The sequence below is a fragment of the Coenobita brevimanus genome, chromosome 100 (assembly GCF_032717465.1).
Source record: "Coenobita brevimanus isolate Jiangsu-jjx chromosome 100, ASM3271746v2, whole genome shotgun sequence".
Taxonomy (NCBI): Eukaryota; Metazoa; Arthropoda; class Malacostraca; order Decapoda; family Coenobitidae; genus Coenobita; species Coenobita brevimanus.
Window position 1 is genome coordinate 56,882,179 of NC_137053.1, and position 21,233 is coordinate 56,903,411.

Genomic DNA, 21,233 nt, shown 5'->3' on the forward strand with positions numbered 1-21,233 from the left:
AGGAAGAGGAGGAGAGGAGGGCGGGTAAAAAGGGAATAAGAAATAATAAGGGAAAGGGAAAAGACAATGGCAGGGGAAAAGAAGGAGAGAGAGAGAGAGAAGAGAAAAGGAAGATGAAATGAGAAGGGAAAGAATGAAAAACAGAAGAGGGGAAGAAGGGAAAGTAAAGAGATGGGAAAGAGATGAAAGGCCGAGGAGGGGAAGGAGGAGGGAAAGAGAGAAGGAGGAGGAGGAAGAAGGGAAGGGTAAAGTTGAGAGATATAGGAAGAGAAGAGGGGGGGAGAAGAGGAAGAAAAGGAGAAGAGAAGGAGGGAGAAGAGGCAGAGAGGGAGAAGAGGAGACAGGGAGGAAGAAGGGGGGAATGTTGAGAAATACATAGGAAATACAGGTAACATGAGGAAGAGCTAATTACAAAAAGCTCTTACCAACCTGTCTGACAAGATAAGAGAGAGGAAGAAGAAGAAGAAGAAGAACAAAGAAGAACAAGAACATGAACAACGAACAAGAACAAGAACAAGAAAAACGAGAACAAGAACAAGGTGAAGAGCAAGAAAAAGAAGAACAAGGAGAACAGCAAGGAAAAGAAGAACAAGAAGAAAAACAAGAACAAGAAGAACAAGAACAAGAACAAGAAGAACAAGAACAAGGGGAAGAATAAGAAGTAGAACAAGAACACGAAGAGAAAGAGAAAGAGAAGAAGAAAAAAGAAAAGAGAAGGGTAAAGAACAAGGAGGAGGGGAAAAGAAGAATAAGACGAGGGAAGAAAGAGGAGAAGAGGAGGGGAAAGGAGGGGTAATAAAGAGGTGGTAGAAGAGGAAGGCGGAAGGAGAGAGAAGAGGAGGGGAAGAGGAAAGGGGAAGAGAGGAGAGAGGAGTAAAAAGCTCAAAGGAGACCAAACAACAACATACCTGTAGGTTTTATTGAGGTCATTTGATATAGGATTTACCATAGGAGTGAGGGGAAGAGGAATGGAGGGGGAGGAGGGAGGAGGGAAAAAGGAGAGGGAAGGAGGGGATAGAAGAGAAGAGGGAGGAAGAGGGGAAAAGAAGATGAGAGGAAGAAGTGGATAACATGAGGAAAGGAAAGGAAAAGGAGGAGAAAAGAAGAGAAGATGAAAGAGAAAAGGAGAGGAGAAGAGGGAGGAAGAGGGAAGGTAAAGAGATGAGGAGATGAGGGAGAAGTAGAAAACAAGAGGAAAGGGAGGGAAGTGGAGGGGAGACGAAGAGAAGAAGAATGAGGTAAAGAGAAGAGATGAGGGAGGAAGAGGGTAAGAAAAGAGGGAGGAAGAGGGTAAGAAAAGAAGGAGGAAGAGGGGAAGAAAAGAGGAAGGAAGAGGGGATGGACAGGGGGAAGAAGAGGCGATGGAAAGAGGGAGGAAGAGGGAAAGAAAAGAGGGAGGAAGAGGGGAAGAAAAAAGGGAGGAAGAGGGGAAGAAAAGAGGGAGGAAGAGGGGAGGAAAAGAGGAAGGAAGAGGGGAGGAAAAGAGGAAGGAAGTGGGGAAGAAGAGAGGGAGGAAGAGGGGAAGGAAAAAAGGAGGAAGAGGGGAAGGAAAGAGGGAGGAAGGAGGGAAGAAAAGAGAGAGGAAAGAGGGAAGAAAAGAGGGAGGAAGAGGGGAAGAGAAGAGGAAGGAAGAGGGGAAGAGAAGAGAGAGGAGGGAGGAGGTTGTTGGCCCCAAAAGCAGCGATAAAATTTCCCGGAAAATGAAACGCCGCTCTTCCCCCCCCCACCTCTCTCTCTCTCTCTCTCTCTCTCTCTCTCTCTCTCTCTCTCTCTCTCTCATCTACTTTATCATTTTATCTTCTCTCCATCCTCCTCCTCCTCCTCCTCCTCCTCCTCCTCCCGCTACTCCCATTCTCCTTTTCCTCTCTCCCCTCCTCCTCTTTTCCATCTCTTCCCTTCTTCGTCATCCTTTTCTCTTCCTCGTAATGTTCTTTCTCCTACCTTCCTTCCCTAATTTCTCCACCTTTTCCTCCTCTCTCTCTCTCTCTCTCTCTCTCTCTCTCTCTCTCTCTCTCCTTAACTTTTCCTTAGTCTCCTCCCTCATTCTCCCCCCCTTTCTTTACCCCTATTCCCTCCCTTCAGCTCTTTACCTCCCAACCTTTTCCTCCCCCCTTCCCTTCCCTCCCATCTTCCTTCTCTCTCCCCGGCCCCCCAACACTCCTCCATCCCTCCTCTCTCCCCCACTACTACCCTCTCCCTTGACCCCCCCAAACCACAACCCCCGCCGGTAAAAAAAAAAAAAAAAAAAAAAAAAAAAAGTGGGTGCGCAGCAGTTTCCATAATGCGAGTCTGGGAGGAAATTGGGTAGGGCCTTGTGACGTCACTGCCTCAGCCCTCCCCTTCCCCTCCTCCCCTCTCTCCTCTCCCCTCCCCTCTCTACCCCTTCCCAAACCCTTTTCCTAGTAGAGCAACAATAACAATAACAATATAAAGAACAGCAAAAAGCATGCAGAGTAAGAATAAGATTATCGACATTACTGATAAGAACGATAACAATAAAAATAAATAACAATAACAATAAATAACGTCGACGATAATTATACCTTCATGACCAAAAGTAATATTAGCAACGAAGTCGGTAACATTAATATCAACCGTGACAGTAAGATCATCAGCAATATTATCTCTGTCAACAAAACATTATCTATCTGCCTAGCTATCTGTCTATCTTTCTATCTCTATCTCTCTATCTAACATCCAATTCTTTTTTGCCTCATCAGGAGCATGGAGGCCCGGGACTAGGCAGTTGTCAAAGCATTAAGTGTAGCAACAATAACAGCAGTCGCAATAATATCAAAATAACACCAGTAATGTTAACAATACACACATCAACAATAATAAGTGTGGTGAGTGTGTAGTGACAGTGTGTAGTGTGAGAGTGTAGTCATGGAGTGAGGGAGTGTGAGAGAATGTGGTTGTGGGATGAGAATGTGTGTGTGTAGTAATGGAGTCGTACCTGGCAAGGACGCAGCCAGGATTTGATGGGGGGCTGAATTTTGGTTGTCATTGGAGAGTATTATAACTGCATCAGATTCATTAAATAACGTAGCTAGTGCTGAACTGTAAAGGATGCAACTCAAGAGACAATCTAGACAAATAAGAATAGATACAAATGGCCAAGTTACTTCCTTCCTGTTCAGTCAATTCTGTTAGAAAGGAGGTACGGGGGGGGGGCTGACCCTCCCCCCCCCTTTGCTGCTCCCAAGTGTGTAGGTGTGTAGCTGTGCGCATGAGAGAATGAGAGATTGTGTACCGCAGCTGTAGTGGAAATGTGTGAATACAGAGTGAGTGTGTGGCGAGTGAGGGATTACGTAACGTTAAAGCCGAAGAGAGAAAACTATTGTGTTGTGGGTACCTGTGTGCTGTGATAAAATGGATGTGGATATGTGACTGTGATAATTGTGATAGTGTGTGTGTGTGTGTGTGTGTGTGTGTGTGTGTGTGTGTGTGTGTGTGTGGTGAGAGTAAGGCTGAGTGTGCTGGGGTGCTGTGGGTTGATTGTGAGTGCTGTGGAACGGTTAGTGTGTGTGTGTGTGTGTGTGTGTGTGTGTGTGTGTGTGTGTTGGCAATTGAGTGAGCATGTTTCGGTGTTGTGCAATGTTTGTTAGTACGACGGAGAGAGAGAGAGAGAGAGAGAGAGAGAGAGAGGATAGTAAGGTTAGTGTTCAGGTGTTGTGTGATGTGACTGCGATGAAAAGGTTAATGTATGTGTGTGTGTGTGTGTGTGTGTGTGTGTGTGTGTGTGTGTGTGTGTGTGTGTGTGTGTGTGTGTGTGTGTGTGTGTGAGGTAAGTCTGGAGAGAGAGAGAGAGAGAGAGAGAGAGAGAGAGACAGAGACAGACAGACAGACAGACAGACAGAGACAGAGACAGACAGACAGACAGACAGAGAGTCTGTTTTAAAGATTATTTCGTACATGAAATAAATAAGGAAATAAACAAATAAATCGAATATAAATCATTCTATCACTCCATATCTATCACTGCCTCCCTCCACCCCGCCTCCCACCCTCTGTTCTCTATCCATAAAGTCACTCGTACCTGAAGAGGGTCCAAGAAGGGCCAAAACTGTTCTATGCTCACAACAAATACAGTATCATTATGAGGGTATTGTTTCCATAAGGGCTACTCAGCTTTCACACCGCTTGTCCTTGTGTGTGTTCATTTGCTTTACTGAACAGAGAATAGAATTTAACGCTTTGACCACCGAACATTGTGACGATTAGGTTACTTGTCTACGTGCCATAAGTACATAGTCACACATCTCACTCCACAATTATACACTGACACTGTTTTCTGCTCCTACCCCCCCCCCCACACACACATCTCCAACACTCTTACCTTCCCCTAGTGACAGCCACATCTTCACCCACCTCCTTCCTTCACCCTTATTTCCCTTACAAACGTCTCCTCTCCCTTACACTCACCCTACCCACACCCAGACATCCTTTCCCACACCCACCTACCCACATTCACACCCCCACGCAATCCTACCGCCTCACCACACCCACAGCTCTTCTATCAGCGTCATCACATCCACACACAGATCCCCAATCTGTATACCTACTTAATTATCCACATCCATATTCCCCTTATCCATACCTACACATCTTCACTGCTCCTACCCGAACTCACACTCCTATTACTCTTTCCCACCTCCCCATTCCCACATCCCCCACACTCACACTCCTACATCCCCTGTCCAATCCCCACACCCACACCCAGAACTCCTGACCAACAACCACCCCCCCTCACCCCCATACCCCATACCAACACCCACACCCACCACCTCCTGACAAACATCAACACCCACACCCACACTCATAAACCTCTTACCAACACCAACATCCACACCCACACCCACACTCATAAACCTCTTACCAACACCAGCATCCACACCCACAACTTCCTGACCAACAACCACCCCCCCATCCCCATACCCCTTACCAACGCCAGCATCCACACTCTCAATTCCTAGACTAATAATCAAACCCACACCCACACACTCACATATGCAACTTTTCACCCACAAACCTGCCCTAACCTCCACCCACAGTCCCTCACCCACATCCAATCTCTCACATCGATACCCACATCCACACCCACACCAACACCCACACTCCCATATTGATTCCTATATCCACATGCACGACCACCCCCACTCTCCCACACCGATACCTACACCTACATCCACACCCACATCCACATCCACACCCACAACTCCCTTAACCCTACACATTCATATAATTATATATATTCTCACCCACAAACTTACCCCCACCTACACCCACACACCCACACCGATACCCACATCCACACCCGCACCCACACCCACAACTCCCTCACCCACACGCCTACATACAATACATATTCTAACCAACGAACCTACCCCTTACCTCCACCCACACCCGCAAACCCACACCCACATCCACACTCCCTCACCAACACCCACAGCCTTTTCAGCCACACACTAACATATACATCTTCTCACTCACAAACCTGACCATACTGCCACACCCTCACCCCCATCCTCACACCCCACACTCACACCTACACATACATTCATAACTCCCTCACCCACACATTCATATATAAATATTCTCACCTACAAATTACAAACTTGCTCTTCCCTCCACCCACATACCTACACCCACACCCACGATTCCCACACACCCACACCCTCACCCACACTCACCTTAACAGCATCCACCTTGAACTTCATCATGTTGGTCACGTCAGACGCCATCTCCTTCACCAGTTGTAGACCATTATTTTCACGGATTTCAGCCTCGTTCACGAAATTCTGCAAGGAAAGAGAAACGGAGGTGAGACGGAAGTAGTAGCTATGGTGGTAGGTGTGGTGATAGTAGAAGTTGTGATAGTGCTGGTAGGTGTGAAGATAGTATTTGTGGTGATGATGGTGTGACGGAAGAAGTTGTGGTGGTGGTGGTGGTGGTGGTGGAGTGGACCTATTGTTGCAGATAGTTCGTTGTGGTAGCTCTGGTGATAATGAGTGTAGCTGTGGTGGAGGTTGTGGTAGTAATGGTGGTTGTGGTGATAATTCTGGCGGTGATGGTGGTAGCTGTGGTGGTGGTTGCAAAATACTTGTAGTGGTAATGAATGTTGTGATAATGGTAGTTGTAACAGCATTAATGATTACATAGCATTTAGACCTGCAAAGTACTCTATCATAAAAATGGAACTGTAAAAGAAGTAAATAAAATGTTAACATTTATTGGAAAAAAATTCTCATAGCCTGAAAATAAAGACACAATATAATCACTTCATAAGACAAGATGATTCATGTCTCATGCATTCAAGTTCTTGTGTTTTTCTTACATTTTACCGTGTGTGTGTGTGTGTGTGTGTGTGTGTGTGTGTGTGTGTGTGTGTGTGTGTGTGTGTGTGTGTGTGTGTGTGTGTGTGTGTGTGTGTGTGTGTGTGTGTGCACCCTGACTGAGTAGCTGATCAATAGTTTCACGAAGCAACCGTAATGTCTGCGTTCCCCACACCAGCAGACTGAGCCGTCCCCGCAGTACAAAAGGTAGGAGGGCACAGTATACGGACCATCCTACATAAGTGTTAAAATGTGCTGTCCAATTAAGTGAACCATAATGAGGTAAAGATATGAAGGGACAACCAAAGTAATTCCATCTGTATCTTGGAACCAAAATTATAGGAGAATGATTGCTAACTCGAATTTGGTTTTCACTGAGAGAGAGAGAGAGAGAGAGAGAGAGAGAGAGAGAGAGAGAGAGAGATTAAATTGCCCGTCTGCCTTAACCCCTTCACCCTGAGGAAGCCTTATATTGTATATATATTTTCCTCTTGCTTTTCCGGACGATTTTATTCGGCTTTCGAAAATTTCCTTTTACTGGAAGATTAATAAACACCATATCTAACCTCTCTAGTTCTAACACTGTTTCCTGAGCTCAATAAAATCTTCTGGAATTAGCAAGAATAAACTAAAAGAAAGTGATTGTAGAGAAGAATTTAACCCTCTCAATCAGATGCTTTATTGACAATATATTCTTACTATCTCTGGACGATTTTATTCAGCTTAAGAGACATTTATTAAAACTGGATGGGTTAAATAAAGCCTTCATTAACCCTTCAGTTTCCAAAGGTGAATAAAGTAGCCTGGAAGTAGCAAGAATTAAGTAACAATATGTCTTCATTGTGAGAGGGTTTACTATCCTTGTCTTTCACTGATAGATGTGATACTTATAATCTATCAAAAGAAAAAAACTTGGAAGGATCAATAGGTCTGTTGCTGTTTTCTTTCCTTTGTACTCCTTTTTTTTTTCTGCCTCTTTCCCCCCCTTTCCTCCCCCTCTCCTCTCCTCTTTCCCCCCTCATCTTCCTCTTTCTACCCTGTCCTTCCCTCTCCTCTTCCCTCTTTCTACTTTTCCTCATCCCTCCCTGTGTCCACCCTCTTCCCCTCCTCTTCCTCTTTCTTCCTCTCCTCCCTCCTTCCCTCCTTCATTCTCGTTTCTTCTTCCTTCTCCTTCTCTTTCTTCCTCCCATCCGTCCCTCTCTCCTCCCTTCCTACCCTCGTCCTCCTCCTCTTCCTCTTTCTTCTAAAGTTGCTACTCAACTTTTATCGAACCTTTGCGAGTTTTTTTCTCTCTTTGTCTTCTATCTGGCCCGCATTCTTCCTCCTTCTCCTCCTCCTCCTCCACCTCCTCCTCCCCTCCTCCTCCCCTCCTCCTCCTCCTCCTCCTCCTCCTCCTCCTCTTTACCATCTTCTACTTCCCTATTTTTGTTCCTCCGTCTCGCATTCCTCCCATTCCTTCTCATTCCCATCGCTCATGCTTCCCTCCCTCTCTTCTTTTTCTCTGTTTTCCTTTTCCCCTGCCTCCTTCCTTCATCTCTTCCCTCCCTCCCGCCTACTTTCCCTCCTTTCTCTCCCCCTCGCCCTCTTCCCCTATTTCTTCCTCCCTCCATTCCCTTTCCTTCTTTTCCGTTCACAACTTCCCTCTTAATTACTTCCTTCTGTTCTTCCCTTAATTTTTTCATGTATTCTTCCCTCCTTAATTTCCTCTTCCTTCATATTTTTCCCCATTCTTCTTTTCTCCTCTCTCTCCTACCTCTCCAGTCTTTCCTCATCCTTCCTTCCATCATTCTTACTTTCCTCCATTCCCTCCTACCTTCCTCCATTCCCTCCTTTTTTCATTCCTTACTTCCTTCATTTCCCCCATTCCTTCCTTACATCCTACCTCCTTGCCCTTCTTCCTTCCTTACTTCCACGCTTCGATCTTCATCCTTTCCCAAACCTTCTTACTTTCCGTTTTGCTTCTTTCCTCTCTTCCCTTCCCTCCCTTCTCCTTCCCTTTTCCACGTCCCATCTTCCTCCATCCTATTATCTCTCTCTCTTCTGCTTTCTTGCTTTCTTTTCAATTCCTTTTTCCTTCTTTCTCTACTTCCTACTTCACTTCCCTCCCTTCTCCTTCCTTCCCTCCCTCCCTCCCTCCCTCCTCTCTTCTAATTCCCTTCCCCTTTCCTCCTTCTTTCCCTCCTTCATCTCTCCTACCCCACTTCCAATTCCTTCCTTTTGCTCCTCTTTCTTTCTCTCCTTCCTCCGTCGCTCCCTCTTCCGTTCATATCTCTCCCCCTTTTCTTTTTTCCTTCTTCCCTCCTTCCAACTTTTCCTCCTTCCATCTTCCCCCCCCATCTCCTCCCTTCTTAATCCCTCCACCTTTTTTCCTCCTTCCTACTTTCCCTCCTTCTTCCCTTCCCTCCCAGGAGAGAAAAAGAAACAGTGCCATTGTTTCCTCACTATTATCCCCCTCTTCCTCCTCCCCTTCTTCCCTCCCCTCTCTCTCCCCCCTCCCCTCCTCTACCCTCTCCTTCCCCCCCTTCCCCTCCCCCTTCTCTCTTACTTTACATTCAGTGGAGCATGAAACAACGGGAGGAGGCTTTGTTTGTTTGCTTGCTTGTTTTGCTTCTGTTTCTGTTCTCTCTCTCTCTTTCTCTCTCTCTCTAGATAGATAGATAGATAGATAGATAGACAGATATAGATATATATAGATAGATAGACAGATAAACAGACAGATAGAAAAGATAGACAGATAGATAGCTAACCAGATGGACAGATAAATTGATTGATAGATAACAGAAAGGAATATAGATAGATAGACCAACTACATTCCTTTACTTTCTGTCTGAGAGAGAGAGATAGATAGATAGATGGATAGATAGATAGAGAGAGAGAGAGAGAGAGAGATTATTTTGAGATTCTGTGCGCGTTTGGGTCCATGTGTTTTCGCGCGCCGGGTGCGTGCGTGTGTGTGTGTGTGTGTGTGTGTGTGTGTGTGTGTGTGTGTGTGTGTGTGTGTGTGTGTGTGTGTGTGTGTGTGTGTAGAGAGAGGAATTATTTTGAGATTCAGTATGTGTTTGGGTGCGTGTCTGTGTTTGTATGTACATGAGAGAGAGAGAGAGAGAGAGAGAGAGAGAGAGAGAGAGAGAGAGAGAGAGAGAGAGGTATTATTCACCTAGAGATTCAATTGCCTTAACCCCCCCTGCCACCCCCCCCAGCACCTGCCACACACAGAAGCAAACAATTAATAGAGTCAATGTGTGGTTGTCTCTCTCACCCTCTCTCACCACCACCACAGCCACCACCACTACTCTTATTACCACTACTATTGCTACTACTATTACTACTCATCACTACCTCACCACTGACACCACTACTGTTTTTCACTGCTGTCACCACCATCACAAGTACTATCATCGTCGTTATCATCACTACTGTACTGCGTCATCACTACTGTCATAACTAATAGTATCATTATTGCTGTCATCATTACCACCACTACCATCATCACTATTGTCATCACTAGCATCATCATCACATCATCACCATCACTCTAAATCATCACCACCATCATCACCCTACAGTCATCACCCTCACCATCACCACCACTATCACCATCACCACCACTATCACCACCACTATCACCATCACCACCACTATCACCACTACCACTATCACCACCACCACCATCACCACCACCACCATCACCACCACCATCACCACCACCATCATCACCACCACCATCACCACCACCACCATCACCACCACCATTATCATTACGACTACCACCACCAGTACCATGATCATCACCACTACGTCCAACCTCACCGCCACCACTATCACCACTTTCCTACTTCACTACCACTATCGTCACCTCCGCTATCACCACCGCCATCACCAGTCATCACCACCATTGTCACCACCATTATCAGATGACTGCCACCATTGCTGCTATCACAGGTCTGTGCCATTACATTTTCCAGAGAGATAATGTGTGCTCTCTCTCTCTCTCTCTCTCTCTCTCTCTCTCTCTCTCTCTCTCTCTCTCTCTTCTTCTTCTTCTTCTTCTTCTTCTTCTTCTTCGTCTTCTTCTTCTTCTCCTCCTCCATCTTCTTCTTTTTTGTCTTGCCATCCCTCTTTCCCACCACCTCACGCCTGTATTTTTGGACCGAGTGGCTTAATAATTACTGTGCTTATACCTGGGCCTGGTATCTCGAGACGTGTTCCTCAATTTTTTTATTTTGATCTTCAGAATTATCGCCCAAAAGGTGTAAAAAGACGGGTGCTGAACCATAAGACTCCAAAATAACCATCCTAGTATATAGACGGATCCTATTTAGCTTAAAGCATTTACAACTACAGGGACACTTAGTGGAGGGCATCTCACCGACAAGGGTAACGTCATTTCCAGACCACTCTATATAATATGTTAGGTTTTCTCATCACTCATTAGGGTTCCGCAATAAGTGTTTTCCGGATTCAGAATCTGTAATACGATCCGGGTCGGTTCCAGAAGTTAATCGATTGTTCCCTGGGACATGAGCTATGAACCCATCAAATTTGGTCCAGATCTCTCTCTTAGTCTTAAGTGATCCTGCTAACAGACAAACACACTAACAAACAATCAAACAAACTTAGGTGAAAACATACTCTCCTTGTCAGAGAGAATAAAGGACAAGCTGGATTTTAAGGTGCCCTCTTGCCTGTGATTCTTTTGATATGAGTTCCAGATATGAGAAAAAATATGGTTGCAGCGTGGGGGGAATTTTGGTTCGTATGCTAGTCTGCTAAGGAATCTCCCTAACACCTCTTCCTCACCGATTTATTTTTGGATATAAGTGGTTAACGCTGTATTGTTTTGTACGTTATGCAGAGTATGGCGATAGTAGAATGAATTAAGTAACAGAGAAGAGGACAGCAAGACGTAATAAGCAAAATGAATCACTTAGGATGAGGTGTTAGGGATCTTCCTTAACAAATGAGAATACGGGCCTTAGTTCGTTTTTGGAGTGGCTTGAGGTGAGAGGAGATATTTTGAGGGAGTTGGTAGAGCATCGGAAAGAGATAAGTCCTTTAAGTTTAGGAGGCTTTCTGATGACCTATTTACCGATTAATTTTTACATTACTAAGCTTAATACGCTATTCTATGCTATTAGTATCTTTATGGGGGTAACACTGCTTGGGGAATAGGTACTGACACGAATCTTGATGCGCCTTTTGCAGAAATAAGGTGACTAGGAAGAGGAACTAGACAGCCTCCAAAGTCGACGAAAATACGAGTCTTGGGCGTGTGTACTCGTTAGGTTATGGTTTGGGAGCGCTTCTTCCTTACTACATTCTGTTCACTTTAACTTGACCTAAAATTACTATCTCTCCATCTTCACTGCCGATTTCTAGTAAAAGTTTAACGTTAGAGCATGGTGCTGGTCACGAAGAAGTGCAATTGAATGGACGTAGAGCCTTAGCATTGCCATCTTGTGCCACTGAGCTACGTTAAATAATATAGAAAAGGACGAAAATCTAGGGCAAGTTAAGGTGAACAAAGTAAAGTATATTTCTGCATAAGGTGTGCTGACCCCTTCACTCCGATGATGTATTCTGTAGTTTATTCTTGTTCCACCCAGACGATTCAACATAGATTTTTTTTTTTTTTTTCGAATTGGAGGAATCAGATATAACCTTCATAAACCATTTAGTAATAAAGTTCCTTCATATGCTGAAGAAAATCGTCTTTAAGTGCCACGGGTATAACAGAAAATACGTCACTGGACTGAAGGAGTTGATATTTGATTGTATGGTCACGGAATCCAAATCGCTGTATAAAAGATATAAATGGGGTATGCAGTTGAGAATATACTCTTTTTTCTCATTCTAACTTGGCCTAGATTTTTGTCCCTTTGTAGATTGATTCACATGGCTCAGTAGCAGAATAAGAAAATACTACAGCTCTAGTTCTTTCCATACTGCTGATATATTTTCACAACTCAGCAACCATAATGAAGAAATAGCAATTCTGGGCCAAGTTGGTGTAAAAAAATATAAGCTCCAGTACGGGAAATGAATCGTAAAAAAGAGGCACTAGAAATCCTACTTCATCAATAAGATTGCCATCCTTGAGGCCTGTCTTCGCAGTCCGTTGGTGTCTGTGATGTTCGAGCACGCTGTTCGTCAGTTTCGAAGGACTGTGACGAAGCAAGCTATAAACCAAAGACTATATACGGAAGGCAGGGAAAATCATCGAACTCGCACGTAAGCATGCAGCACTCTAGTTTGTCGCTTTATCAATAGATGGCGTTGACAATCATCATGTTTTCGTCTATTCGTTTACGTTTCTCAGCAGATAAATTGAACTTAAGGGAAAATGAATACGAAGGGATACTCATATTGCATCTGGAAAAGCCACAAGAAAAACAACCTAGAGACGGTTGTCCATGTAGGGATGTCTGTAAATATTAAATAGCAAATATAGTGATATACCAGGTATATGTAAACAGATAATACAAAACTACTGTATTGGGATGGATCGTGTACACATCAGCTGTGGCTTGTCAAATAATGTTTTTATGTCATGATATGATAAATACTCGACCAAACATTTTCATCATATAAATGCATGGTGATCAGGCTCACCACTTGTATACATTTAGAAACATCAAAAAAGCTGTCGATACTAAACCTATTACCTGTTATTAAACCAATAAATGCATGAATGTACGATACTATTTGCTGTGTTTTGTAATCCGTTTATGGCATTTTCTGCTCTGTATTATGTTGCATTTGAAGCTTTTTGTTCTGTTTTCGTTCCCATATATGATACTTTGTTCTGTTTTGTATATGACACTGTTCTCTATTATTCTCCATCTCGAACGTTTGTCCTGTTTTATATATGACACGTTTTGTTGTATTATTCTCCATTTATCACTGTGTTCTGCTTTATTTCTCATGTACATTTTCTGCATCGTCGCTTACAACGCATGCTGCATACTAATGCATGAAATTATTTCCACTCCAAATGCAACTGTACTAATTAATGTTTCGACATGTGTTGAGGTTAATGCGTTTTGTGTGCATTAAATTATTGTTACTGCATTATACCTGCCAATATGCGCTGATGTGTCATTAACACATATGACTTCCTTGTTAATTTATCTTATTGATATAAAGTAATGCACGGTTTCAGGTGATAATTCAAACTGCTAAGCCATATATATGTAAGATAGGCCAACATTAATCCGTACAACATCCTGTATCTGTGGACTGCATTCAGTATATCAGTAAAACTGGATAAATATGATGTTCGACATTTATGAAAACACACACACCACAAAGTCAGCCAGGAGACAGGACGTGTGTGCTGGGCAGTCCCCAGGTCCTGTCTTCCCCCCTTACTGTTTTTTTAACCAGCCCATACCCCACTGACCGGGCTAATGTATGGGCTGCCTTGCACTATAGGTGCAGGGAATCTTTAAATGAAACGAAACGAAACGAACACAATACACACACACACACCACAAAGCCAGGCAGGAGACAGGACGTGTGTGCTGGGCAATCCCCAGGTCCTGTCCTCCCCCCTTACTGTTATTTAACCAGACCATACCCCACTGAACGGGCTAATGTATGGCCCAGCCTGCACTATAGGTGCATGGAATCTTGAAACGAACGAACGATTTATGAAAAAAAAAAAATAGCAATGCATATGAACGATGTTAAAACTTAATTCAAGGGTAGTAGTATGCACAATGTGAAATTGTATTAATTTTTCAGCTCATTCGAAAACAACAGGCAAATCATAATACAGCGGGCTTGCTCGAAGTTTGCCTCTGTCTCCATAGATGGCGCTGAAGGATGCGAGACCCCCTCATGTTTATTTATCCAAATGAGGGATCCTTTCCTGTCTTTCGTATGTCGCCTTTGTTGTTAACATTGGATCAGAAGCAGACGGGTTGGTGCCTCAGTTTTTCACATAGACACAATCATACAACACGTGTTTTATAGTGCCGTACTCCAAAATTACATTGATCGTGTGTAGGAGGTTTTGGTAATGTTTGTGCTATGTGACAATTTTGAGCGCGTTTTAGTGCGTTATCGTAGTTTGTTGTTTGAGGGGGAAAGTAAGAAGCAAAGAAAATCTCTGAGAAGATATAAAAACTTAAATGGAGAACAGTGAGAGAATAAATGAAGTGGAGGCTGGGGAGATAAAGTGAACGTTGGGAAGATGAACTACTCGCGTATTGTGAAGGTAAGCCCGTTAAGTGTATATTTTCCTGATTTTTCTTGTGGTGGTGGTGGTGGTGGTGTGTGTGTGTGTGTGTGTGTGTGTGTGTGTGTGTGTGTGTGTGTGTGTGTGTGTGTGTGTGTGTGTGTGTGTGTGTGTGTGTGTGTGTGTGTGTGTGTGTGTGTGTGTGTGTGTGTGTGTGTGTGTGTGTGTGTGTGTGTGTGTGTGTGTGTGTGTGTGTGTGTGTGTGGACGTAGAGATCGACCTTCTGGCGAGGCGATGACGTAATTGCTGCGTCCGTGTGTGTGTGTGTGTGTGTGTGTGTGTCCAAAATATCTCAAAATCAAGCTCACAGGTTTTATCCAAATTCTGTGAGCAGTATCCCGGGATATGTGGCTTGTTGGTTAGTAATTTTTGCGAAGATGCCGATGCTAGAAATAAAACGCAAAAGACGTCACCGTAATGGAGACTAAGGGCATATCACACAAGCTGAATGATTAATGATTTAGTTTGTTCGAAAAATAGTAAAATTGTGTGTGTGCGTGTGTGTGTGTGTGTGTGTGTGTGTGTGTGTGTGTGTGTGTGTGTGTGTGTGTGTGTGTGTGTGTGTGTGTGTGTGTGTGTGTGTGTGTGTGTGTGTGTGTGTGTGTGTGTGTGTGTGTGTGTGTGTGTGTGTGTGTGTGTGTGTGTGTGTGTGTGTGTGTGTGTGTGTGTGTGTGTGTGTGTGTGTGTGTGTGTGTGTGTGTGTGTGTGTGTGTGTGTGTGTGTGTGTGTGTGTGTGTGTGTGTGTGTGTGTGTGTGTGTGTGTGTGTGTGTGTGTGTGTGTGTGTGTGTGTGTGTGTGTGTGTGTGTGTGTGTGTGTGTGTGTGTGTGTGTGTGTGTGTGTGTGTGTGTGTGTGTGTGTGTGTGTGTGTGTGTGTGTGTGTGTGTGTGTGTGTGTGTGTGTGTGTGTGTGTGTGTGTGTGTGTGTGTGTGTGTGTGTGTGTGTGTGTGTGTGTGTGTGTGTGTGTGTGTGTGTGTGTGTGTGTGTGTGTGTGTGTGTGTGTGTGTGTGTGTGTGTGTGTGTGTGTGTGTGTGTGTGTGTGTGTGTGTGTGTGTGTGTGTGTGTGTGTGTGTGTGTGTGTGTGTGTGTGTGTGTGTGTGTGTGTGTGTGTGTGTGTGTGTGTGTGTGTGTGTGTGTGTGTGTGTGTGTGTGTGTGTGTGTGTGTGTGTGTGTGTGTGTGTGTGTGTGTGTGTGTGTGTGTGTGTGTGTGTGTGTGTGTGTGTGTGTGTGTGTGTGTGTGTGTGTGTGTGTGTGTGTGTGTGTGTGTGTGTGTGTGTGTGTGTGTGTGTGTGTGTGTGTGTGTGTGTGTGTGTGTGTGTGTGTGTGTGTGTGTGTGTGTGTGTGTGTGTGTGTGTGTGTGTGTGTGTGTGTGTGTGTGTGTGTGTGTGTGTGTGTGTGTGTGTGTGTGTGTGTGTGTGTGTGTGTGTGTGTGTGTGTGTGTGTGTGTGTGTGTGTGTGTGTGTGTGTGTGTGTGTGTGTGTGTGTGTGTGTGTGTGTGTGTGTGTGTGTGTGTGTGTGTGTGTGTGTGTGTGTGTGTGTGTGTGTGTGTGTGTGTGTGTGTGTGTGTGTGTGTGTGTGTGTGTGTGTGTGTGTGTGTGTGTGTGTGTGTGTGTGTGTGTGTGTGTGTGTGTGTGTGTGTGTGTGTGTGTGTGTGTGTGTGTGTGTGTGTGTGTGTGTGTGTGTGTGTGTGTGTGTGTGTGTGTGTGTGTGTGATGTGGATCGAGGCTGTAAACTTTCAATATTCGTGTTTTTTGAACTACGCAAACATTGCTGTGTGTATGTGGATGTGTTTTTATTTTCAGTTTGATCGTGTGTGTTTGTGTGTGTGTGTGTGTGTGTGTGTGTGTGTGTGTGTGTGTGTTTATTGTTAGAAAATATAACTCAAATTTACTCTGTTTACTGTTGACGGTGTTTATTTGTCTGTATAGTTTATCCTTATACGCTTTGGCATTTGTGTGGCAGGTAAAACAGAGAGAGAGAGAGAGAGAGAGAGAGTGTGTGTGTGTGTGTGTGTGTGTGTGTGTGTGTGTGTGTGTGTGTGTGTGTTAGCCGGGATTTAGGGTATTGGAGGGGGAAGCCTTCACGTGGAGACATTGATATAACCGAGCTACTCCTCCCCTTGCTTATACAAACGTCCCTCAACTCCTTCCCTATCCCCTGATAGGAGGCTGGTGAGATGCAGAAACTGGAGTCACGTTCAGATGAGCCTAGGGTTGCAAATGCTACTGATACTATACTCTTTTCACCCTACCTTGGCCAAAAATTGCATTCCCTCCTCCTTGAATGCTGAGTTATAGCAATAGATTAACACTAGAATATGATACTAGTCACGAGGAAGTGCCACCGGAAGGATATAGAGCCACAATTTTTATTTTTTTGCCACTAAGTTATGTGAAATACGCAGCAAAGAGACGAAAATATGGGTCAAGTTGGTGAATTATATATAGTCATTGGCACTGGTATGAACTAACAGGACATGAAACACACACACACACACACACACACACACACACACACTAACAGCAATAAGTAACATACACCATACAACTCTAACACTATTTTCTGTTTCACCTACTGTATTATCTTTACCAAAACTCTTCCCTTTCCACTAACTACTCTTTTAAAAAAATAAATGTTGTTGTGGCTCCAGGTTCATCTAATCGTGAACCCGGTGGACTGAAGGCTGAGCTGACTTTTTCCCACAGTCCACAGTCCTCCTTTCGGGGAGCAGGGGAGTTGATCGACGCTTGCATATGTGGACAGTGGATCCACCCAACTGTACCTGTACCACCACATGAGGGCGGAGAGGCGGGAGGAGAGGGAAAAGGGATGGGAATCGTGAAATTACTCTCTCTCTCTCTCTCTCTCTCTCTCTCTCTCTCTCTCTCTCTCTCTGTCGGTCTGTCTATCTATCTATATCCGTCTCAGTCTCTGTCCATCTGCCTATCTATCTACCTGTCTATCTATCTGTCTATCTAAACACACCCAAAATATTGACCACCATTACCATTCCGCAGATATACACTGTTTTATGTATTTTTCTTAAGAGTAACGAGAAAATTTTCCAGAGATAAATAAAATCGTTTGGAGGTATAAGAAACAAAGAGGTTGAAGGTTAATGATGGTTTCCAAGCCCTCCAGTAGTTTGGGGGGGTTTCTGTACTGAGGAAAATCGTCTGGTGGTGGAAAGAAGGGAATTAAATAGATCATTGTATTGCTTTAATTTTATCTTTAGCCTGAGGACGTTGTTTATATTAATTCTTGCTGACGACAGACGGCCTTACCCTGCTTAAAAGGAACCTAATGTATTTCATTGATTCATTCATTCATTCACTCATTCATTCATCTCCTCCCGTCTCTTCTTACTTCCCTCCCTCCTCTCCTTCCTTCGACTCTCCTTTCTTCCACTCTTTCCTCCTTCCCTCCTCTTCCTTCTTCTTCTCCTTCTTCCTTCCACCCTATTTCCTTCTTTCCTTATCCCTTGACTCCCTTCCTATCCTTCATCTTCTCTTCCTTTCTCCTCATTTTCTTCTCTCACTCCATTTCATCCTTCCTTTCCTCCTTTACCACCTCCTCCACCCCTTCCTGCCTTTTTCCTCTCCTCACATCTTACCCTCCCTTCTTTCTCTCCACCCTCCCAACCTCCTACATCTCCTTCCTCACCTGTCTTTTCTCCCTATCTCCTTTCTTCCTCTCCTCTTTCTTCCTTCTCTCTTACAACATCCTTGGCACTGATCACCCCCCCTCCCTCCTACTGTACTGACCTTCCCTTCCTCCGTCCTTCCCTTCCTCCCTCCCTCTCTCCATTCCACCCTTCTGCCTCCCTTCCATCTCCCCTTTCTCTCTCTTCTTTCTCTCCATCGTCCTTTTCTTCCTTCCTTCTTAAGATCTCCTTGGCACTTCTTATCTCCTCCTTGCCACCCTCTCCTTCCCCCCTCCCTCCCTTCCATTGTTCTTATGCCTGGCTCCCTCCCAATATAAAACCTCCCTCCCTCCCTTATTACTCTCTTTCTTTCCCCTCCCCTCCCCTCCCTCCCTCCCTCCATTTCTTAATATTCCTCCTCCCTCCCTCCCTCCTAATATTAACCCTTTTCCCTCTTTTCCTCCCTTATTACTCCCTGCCCTTCCCTCCTCTCCCTCCCTTCCTCCCCACCTCTCCCTTTCTCCCTCTCCTAATACCTCCTTTCTCCCTCTCCCTCCCCCTCCCAGTAATAACCCTTTTCTCTATATTGCTCCCTTATTACTCCTTCCCCTTCCCTTCCTTCCTCTCCTCTCCCTCCCCTCCTCTCTTCTGCCTCCTTTCCCCCCTCCTCTCCTTATCCTCCTCCCCCCCCCTATATCCCTCTGTCCTATTCTCATTATCCTCTCTTCACTCTCTTCTTTATCTCCTCACCTACCTTTCATTTCACCCTCTCTCTCTCTCTCTCTCTCTCTCTCTCTCTTTTAACCTCTTCACAGCGATGGCGTATCTTTAGACTATGGAGCATCTATGGTAGCGGCTCTCACTAACAATATTCGGACGCGTAGTTTCAATCCCGTAGACTTCAGCGACTTTAGGGAGGCCACCATATTACACCACATCTCACCACACTATACCACACAACACAAAACTACTCTCTCACTCCACACCACACCACACAAAATCACCCTTTCACACCAAAACCCCACTATCCCACACCAAACAACACTACACCACACCACCCCACAGCACCCCACACCACCCCACCCCACCCCACCCCACACCACACCACACCACACCACACAAAACTACTCTCTCACTCCACACCACACCACACCACGCCACGCCACACCACACAAAACTACTCACTCACTCCACACCACACCACACAAAACTACTTTCTCACTCAACACCACACCACGCAGTCACCCTCTCACACCACACCACACAAAATCACCCATTCACACCAAAAACCCACCATCCCACACCAAACCACACTACACCACACCACACCACACCAAGGGTATCAACAAAAGTGTCCTGAAGCTCCCGCATCTAGAGATATTGTTCTTATTCATCCATCCATCATCCAATTGTACATTGCCCCATGAGGAGCGTAGGAGCCCGGGTCTAGGCAGTTGGTCCCGACATTGAAGATGAGAGTGACCAGCCTCACTCATCCCTGAGTGGCATTACATGAGCAATCAACCCCAACCACACCTTGGATATAAACCATCACCGGCTCAATCCGATTGGAGCGCAGTAATTACCCACTAAACCACCAGGCGCCCAAATTTGGTTATATGGTTACGACCAAGCGTGGTAAATGGTTTCCTGGTGTACAGGAAACCATTTGGCTCGTCACTCAGTGTAGAGTCACCCACAGGCAGAAGGAAGAGGAAAGAATGAAGGAAAGACAGAAGAGGGAGTGTAAAGTCACCCGTAGGCAGAAGGACAAGGAAAGAATGAAAGAAAGAAAGACCGAGGATGGAAGGAAAGAAGGATGGAGGACAGGAAAGGGCAGACACCTGACAGTAGCACTACACCAAGTGAGTGGATGGTGAGCGGTCATTTTATTTATTAACCCCACTGCAGTCATTCGAGTAAGAAAAGGCCTCTATTGATGAAGGGACCAAATCGAAGGGTCTATCAGGAAAAAAAAAAATATATTATTTGGTAGTACAAGGAATGAAGAAATTAGTCATCGTCCTTAAAGGGTTATTACGCCTCTCTCTCTCTCTCTCTCTCTCTCTCTCTCTCTCTCTCTCTCTCTCTCTCTCTCTCTCTCTCTCTCTCTCCACTCAGATACCACAACCCTTGCGTGGAAGCTTCAAAGGAGAGGAAACCTGATGAAATTGAAAGAGGGTGAGAGGGAGGGGAAGAAGCAAGGGAAGGAGGGAAAGAAGGAAGGAGGAAAGAGGAATGAGTGGGAGAGGAAAAGAAAAGAAAGGACAGAAATTAATAGGAGAACAAGAGAAAGTAAGAGAGATGGAAAGCAGATGGAAGGGTAAAGGCAAAAGGGAAAGTATAGAAAAAGTGAAGGACGAAGATAGTGAAGGAAAAAAGGAAGAAGAGAGGGGAAAGGAAGGAAAAGGAGTGACCAAGGGAAGGAAGGGTAGAGGAGAGGAAAGGAAAGGAGGAAAAAGAAAAGATGAAGGAAGAAATGGAGGGAAGGAAGGAGGGAGAGGGGGGGTAGTTTAAGAATGGAAGGAGAGAAAAGTAGAAAGAACGAAGCAAGGAAAGGAAATAGAGAAGAGGGAGTTAGCGAAATATATGGAAGAAGGGAAAGTGGTAGAAAAGGCGACGGAGAAAGGGACGGGAATGGGAATAGGAGAGAGATGGGAGGGGAATGAGGGAAACAGAAGTGGAGGAAAGCTGGAAGAACAGATGAAGAGGTAGAAGATGGAGAGGAAGAGAAGAGATAAGGCGGAGAAGTGATGAAAGAACAGAGAATGAAGAGTAATTGATGTGGGAGCAAAAGATTGGTGTATATGAGAGAGACAGACAGACAGACAGACAGAGACAGGCAGACAGACAGACAGACAGACAGAGAAGAGCTGAATGAGTGAAAACAGGAGTTGCTTTGTGTGTGTGTGTGTGTGTGTGTGTGTGTGTGTGTGTGTGTGTGTTTGAGAGAGAGAGAGAGAGAGAGAGAGAGAGAGAGAGAGAGAGAGAGAGACTTGTTGTCGGATCCAAAGA

General features: G+C 44.9%; 1 protein-coding gene across 1 annotated transcript in view; it reads right to left on the bottom strand.

Annotated features, from left to right (window-relative positions):
• The window catches only part of stj (voltage-dependent calcium channel subunit straightjacket), a 504,277-nt gene that overhangs the window by 261,457 nt on the left and 221,587 nt on the right, over positions 1-21,233 (bottom strand). Inside the window, exon 3 of the mRNA XM_080284182.1 lies at positions 5,694-5,801. Coding sequence (XP_080140308.1) covers positions 5,694-5,801 — 108 coding nt within the window. The remainder of the gene's footprint in view (positions 1-5,693; positions 5,802-21,233) is intronic.